Below are 5,777 nucleotides of genomic sequence, written 5' to 3'. Positions count from 1 at the left end.
AAAAGTGTCTAGAAAATTTGAAAAAATTCTCAAAAATCTACACAACCCTCATATTAAATCTGGAAAAGTTTAAACAATTTTTGCCGAGCAGAAAAAGCAATTAGAAAAAATTGAAATTCAGAGCCATTGTGGGTAAAATTTTCCCAAAAAAGTGTCCACTTTTGAGAATTTTTTGGGTAGAAATTTTTGAGAATTTAGAGCCATTTTTGAGAAAAAATTTCATATTTTTCTGGACACTTTTTGGGGTAGAAATTTAAACAAAGGTAGACATGGCGGATGAGTTGGCCCTGACTGGGCTGTTGACTTGTCAAAACCAGTCAAATACCACCCCAGGGTTGTTTTCTATCCGGTTTTGGAAGTTCAGAGTTGAAAAGTAGACAACATCGTAGTTCAAGGTTGTGTTTTAGAGTTCGGTGGTAGTTTGAGGTTGTAATATGAACTTCTCTCGTGAAAGAACATCGTGGTAAAACCAAAGGTACTGCTCTGCCTAAAGTTGTTGTCCTTTTTTAATATCGACATTCTTCATTCTTTTCAGTCTCCCTCAATTTATTCATGTCATTCTTTTTTGTTGCAGGTTTTATATTAGAGTGTTAGAACAATGTGTCAATGTTCTCTTTTGCAACTTTGGAAAAAAATATTTTTTTTATATTAATGTCATTAATTTTATCTCAAATGTTTAGTTTCCTTTCACTTTTCAGTGAAGTATGTATCATATTTTATGCATACTCTATTTCGTGTACAAATATGTATGTATTTCACAAATACAATAAGACTATGAGCTCACTTGCAATTTTTTCATATAAGCCACTTTGAAGTATCTTAGATATAGTATATGAACATACTAAAAATAATAATGTAGAGTATATACTACCATATGGTAGTATATGAGAAACGGGTGTAGCTACACCCGGTAGTAGGATATCATCAAGTCAAGAAGTAAATTACCTAGGAGCACCATCGCCAAGCCCAGATCATAACACGTACAACAACTTCAGCTTGACAACCTACTCCAGGTGGTATGTAATATTCAAAGAATCAAGTTAGCTCTCTCTAAACAACACAACACAATATAAAGGTGCTTGGAGTAAACTTCAACCAAAATAAGCCCTAGGTCATGGCTCTTCAGATTGTATAAGATAAGTGGCATGTTGCTTGTCAAAATAAGTTGCATGTTGCTTGGCAAAATTTGGGGTTGCCCGAACAATTTTGCATCATCAAATACAGATACAACATTTGTTGCTTCCTCCAAATGCCCCGGATGGCAGGTTTTTGGGCACTGTGGCTCCGAGAAAATGGCTAGTATTTTGATGGATTTTTTACACTGCGGCTTACTTATGTAGCGAACACACAACGCCGCCACGTCCTCTCTCCAATAAAAAAAGAGCTTAGGGTTCCTCGGTCTCCCGTTGGCATCGTTGCCGATCCGCCTCGTCTCCGGTGGCCCTAGGGCCATGGAGCCATGGTGGACCCTGGCCATTGCCAGCGGGAGGGATCTTGCTATGTTTTTAGGTGTTTTGTGAGTTGGTTTAGGTTTGTGTCTTACTTAAGAGGACGAGACGGTGGTGCCTCCCTGAAATTTGAATAAGGTTCTCCCTGTGTAGGCCCCGTTTAGGTGATGTGTCTAGCGTCATCAGAGAGCGTGTGGAGGTGTGCCTCCGGCGGATCTCACAAAATTTAGTCGGTGCTAGTCTTAAGTGGATCTTCCTGGATCAAGTCTTTGTATGTCTTCGTTTTTTTAGAACGAAGACGCAAGGAGCGTCCGGCTTTAACTTAATAAAGCCCTCGAACAGGCAGCATCCGACAAACAAGACAGTCTTAAACGAAAGGAAAGTGGGTGAAGCCAAAGTTTTAACATGCAACCAGCCTAGGCCTGAGAAAGATAAGGAAAAAAGTCTAAACATGCCAACACCGGCAAAAGAGGAATGATCATCGACATCTAGTGACGAGCCGCAATCTGGATCAGTTGAATCCGCTCCATCGCCTCCTGCATCCGCCAAGCGTCCCGCCGTTTCCCGAACGACATCCAAGTCTGGAGGAACAAATGGCATTTGAAAATAATGTCAGCGGGGTGAGAGGGAAATTTGTGCTCTATAGTGATTTTGTTTCCAGTGGTCCATAGAGCCCATAAAAGCGCCCCTACGCATCTCCAAAGGACTCGACCGAATCCACCCCTATGGGCCAGAAGTATGTCGCGGAGGTCTCTACTCGAGTGGGGGTTCCAATTTTGATCAAAGGCTTCCGAACCGCACTCCAAGCGAAGCGAGCGAGATGGCAATTGAATAAGTATGTCTTCGTTTGTGCCTCATAGGTTTGATCCTTTCGATTATACTTCTCATCATCAGCGACGGTTGTTGTTCTGGCGCGCTGGTTCTGTGGGGCATTAGCACGCCGACTTTCCTGTTGTCTACTACAACAAGTTTGGCCCAGCTCCGGCGAGAGAGGGGCAATAACGGTCGTCGCTAGCTGGTCTACAGACATGAGTGTAATTTTGTTATTTCTGTGTACTTTGTACTGCCATGGCGCGATCGGGAGATCAAAAGTTTCCTCGAAAGAAAAAAAAAACTCAAAGTCATAGCGAGGTATAGAAAGCCAGAAGAGCACAAATGACGAGTAATTGTCGTTTCGTTGGTCGATGGGGATGTGGCCTGCCACATCTTCCCCTGGTACTCCCCCACCTACCTCCTAGATGTGGTAACATCAGAGCGGTCCAAGCACGTACCAGTCCGTGCAACTGAGTGGGCAGATCAAGTACACGAGTGCTTGCAACCGGGGAGGCTCAAAGCCAAGCGACCCAACTAACTCCCACTTGGCCGGATTGGTTGGTATGGACATATGTCGCACGCGCCACCCATCTCCTACCGTGCATCCGTGGCCATCCATCCTCCCGTCCAACGGAGCTAACCACCCTACCAACCCTTCCCGCCTATATCTCCCGCTCCCCACACTCGATCGTCTCAAACACACCGCACCAGTGCATGCAGCATCTGTCATTCTTCCCTGCATCCCGCGCACCTAGACTTCACACAGAGCCCCGATCGCGCAACTACCACCTAGCTAGTCGGCCGCTGGTACGTATCGAGAGGTAGAGATCAATGGCGGCGATGATGACTGTGGAGGAGGTGAGGAAGGCGCAGCGGGCGGAGGGGCCGGCCACGGTGCTGGCGATCGGCACGGCGACGCCGGCGAACTGCGTGTACCAGGCCGACTACCCGGACTACTACTTCAAGATCACCAAGAGCGACCACATGGCCGACCTCAAGGAGAAGTTCAAGAGGATGTGTAAGTTCAACCAATTCCATTCCATTCTTCTTTGCTGTATCTTAATTTTGCCTTTTCTCGGATTGACACGACACCTAACAAACAAACAATGCTTCATTTCAGGTGACAAATCGCAGATCAGGAAGAGGTACATGCACCTAACGGAGGAGATCCTACAGGACAACCCCAACATGTGCGCCTACATGGCGCCGTCGCTGGACGCGCGCCAGGACATTGTCGTCGTGGAGGTCCCCAAGCTCGGAAAGGCGGCGGCACAAAAAGCCATCAAGGAGTGGGGCCAGCCGCGGTCTAAGATCACCCACCTTGTATTCTGCACCACCTCGGGTGTGGACATGCCGGGTGCCGACTACCAGCTGACCAAGATGCTCGGCCTGCGCCCGTCTGTGAAGCGCCTCATGATGTATCAGCAGGGCTGCTTCGCCGGTGGCACGGTGCTTCGCCTGGCCAAAGACCTCGCTGAGAACAACCGCGGCGCGCGCGTGCTGGTGGTCTGCTCGGAGATCACCGCGGTGACCTTCCGCGGCCCGCACGAGTCCCACCTCGACTCACTGGTAGGTCAGGCACTCTTCGGCGATGGTGCAGCCGCGGTGATCATCGGTGCAGACCCCGATGAGACCATCGAGAGGCCCCTATTCCAGCTAGTGTCTGCAAGCCAGACGATTCTGCCGGACTCAGAGGGTGCCATCGACGGCCACCTCCGAGAGGTTGGCCTCACCTTCCACCTCCTCAAGGATGTGCCTGGGCTCATCTCCAAGAACATCGAGCGTGCCCTGGAGGATGCATTCAAGCCACTGGGCATCGATGATTGGAATTCCGTCTTCTGGATAGCGCACCCCGGCGGGCCAGCAATCCTTGACATGGTCGAGGCAAAGGTAAACCTGAACAAGGAACGGATGCGCGCCACCAGGCATGTCCTCTCCGAATATGGCAACATGTCAAGCGCATGTGTACTCTTCATCATGGACGAAATGCGCAGACGCTCCGCCGAGGATGGCCACACCACAACTGGCGAGGGAATGGATTGGGGCGTTCTCTTCGGCTTTGGCCCCGGCCTCACTGTGGAGACAGTTGTCCTCCATAGCGTCCCAATCACTGCCTAGACGATCGCTTGTTCTCAATTTATCTTGGTCATGCAAAAATCTACTATACCGCTGCAACACCCAATTAAGTTTGCTCTATTGTATTCTACCCTATGTGGTTTGTATGTGTTGGTAGATGCACTCTCCTGTTTGTTTGTTGTTGTTTTTTTTTGCTTGAGAGGACGGATTTGGTAGGTGACAATTAGTTATGTCTCATGTAACTCTTATACCATAAGATGAAAACGCTTGATGATTCATTTTTGTTTTGTGGGCTCATGTAGCGCATTTACTTCCTTTGCACGGGTTGTTTCAGCATTGCCTTCCTTATGTGAGCCATTGTCTCCGCAGTGTTGGCTAAATCTCAATCGACTGATGTAACCAAGTCTCAGTCGAGTGATAAAACATATAAAAGAAAAAAGAAAAAAAATTAAAATTAAAATTTTGCATATATCTTCACATAAGATCCCACGAATATAGCATCGGCTGAGACTTAAGTCTCAATCGACTGAGATTTAGCAATCTCGTTTTCGATATGCCTATGGATGCCGGTGTTTTTTCCTATTCTCTATCATTTCTCTTGCTGGCAAAAGCGATCGTATGGAAACTCATGGTAGTTTCTGTGTTGTATAAACGTTGTCTTTTTCTATGTTCACTGTTAGGCTGTGTAGTTCCAATGCTTTTTCATGGCCGTTGTAAAAAAAATATGTGGACAAATGTTTATATAAGTTTAAGTTCATTGTGACGTCTCATACCTGTTAAGGTTTCCTCTCCCTTACAATAGCTAGAAGGCCAGAAATGCCACGCCCAAGAGGCTGCACAAAAGTCATGGACATGTTAGTGCCTCGAAGACAGCGTCTAGCTAGCTCTCTCCAAGCCCAGCCGCTGCAAGACGAGGTCCTCGTCGAAAATGGGGTTGTCTCCGCTGCAACCAAGCTCCAACACCTTCCAATTTGCCCTTCCACTATAAACTAATAGAGCATTTGCATCCAAACTTGTACAACACACATGGAAGCGTGGCATGAAATTCATTGATTGTGATGTTAATTGACAAAAAAATCATGGTAGTTGTTGATATAATAGTTCATGGCAACCCCAAATGTGTAATTCATGGCATGGCAAAACTCTGTGCTCGGCACATGGCAAATTATAAAGAAAATGTAAAAAAATGTTTATAACGGCAATTGTTTTGATTTTAATCTGCATTGATTTTTAGACACCAAACTACATGCCAAATTTTATTTTCATGTATCATTCCAAATTTGACATGTGTCCGTGAAAAATCTATTATAGACACTATTGCATGTTTTTTGACATAACATAGCAATTCTTATTTTGGTACCATGCCAAATTTCCCCTATGTCTATGGAAAATTCATTATATACACTATAGCATATTTATTGAACATAACATGCCACATTA

General features: G+C 45.9%; 1 protein-coding gene across 1 annotated transcript; it reads left to right on the top strand.

Moving 5' to 3' along the window:
* Positions 1-2,949: 2,949 nt before the first annotated feature.
* Positions 2,950-4,620, top strand: LOC119352754 (chalcone synthase 2-like). The gene is made up of 2 exons (XM_037619337.1): positions 2,950-3,279; positions 3,382-4,620. The coding sequence occupies exons 1-2, from the start codon at positions 3,093-3,095 to the stop codon at positions 4,377-4,379; spliced, it is 1,185 nt and encodes a 394-aa protein (XP_037475234.1). The 5' UTR covers positions 2,950-3,092; the 3' UTR covers positions 4,380-4,620.
* Positions 4,621-5,777: the final 1,157 nt, after the last annotated feature.

This window comes from Triticum dicoccoides, chromosome 2A, assembly GCF_002162155.2.
Source record: "Triticum dicoccoides isolate Atlit2015 ecotype Zavitan chromosome 2A, WEW_v2.0, whole genome shotgun sequence".
Lineage (NCBI taxonomy): Eukaryota > Viridiplantae > Streptophyta > Magnoliopsida > Poales > Poaceae > Triticum > Triticum dicoccoides.
Note: the sequence above shows the minus strand (reverse complement) of the source record. Positions and strands in the feature narration are given on the sequence as shown.

Bases quoted from the DNA above. Each gene is read 5' to 3' on its own strand.
- LOC119352754 (XM_037619337.1), top strand. From the start codon at position 3,093: ATGGCGGCGATGATGACTGTGGAGGAGGTGAGGAAGGCGCAGCGGGCG. The intron at 3,280-3,381 runs GTAAGTTCAACC...GCTTCATTTCAG, and splicing joins GGAGAAGTTCAAGAGGATGT to GTGACAAATCGCAGATCAGG.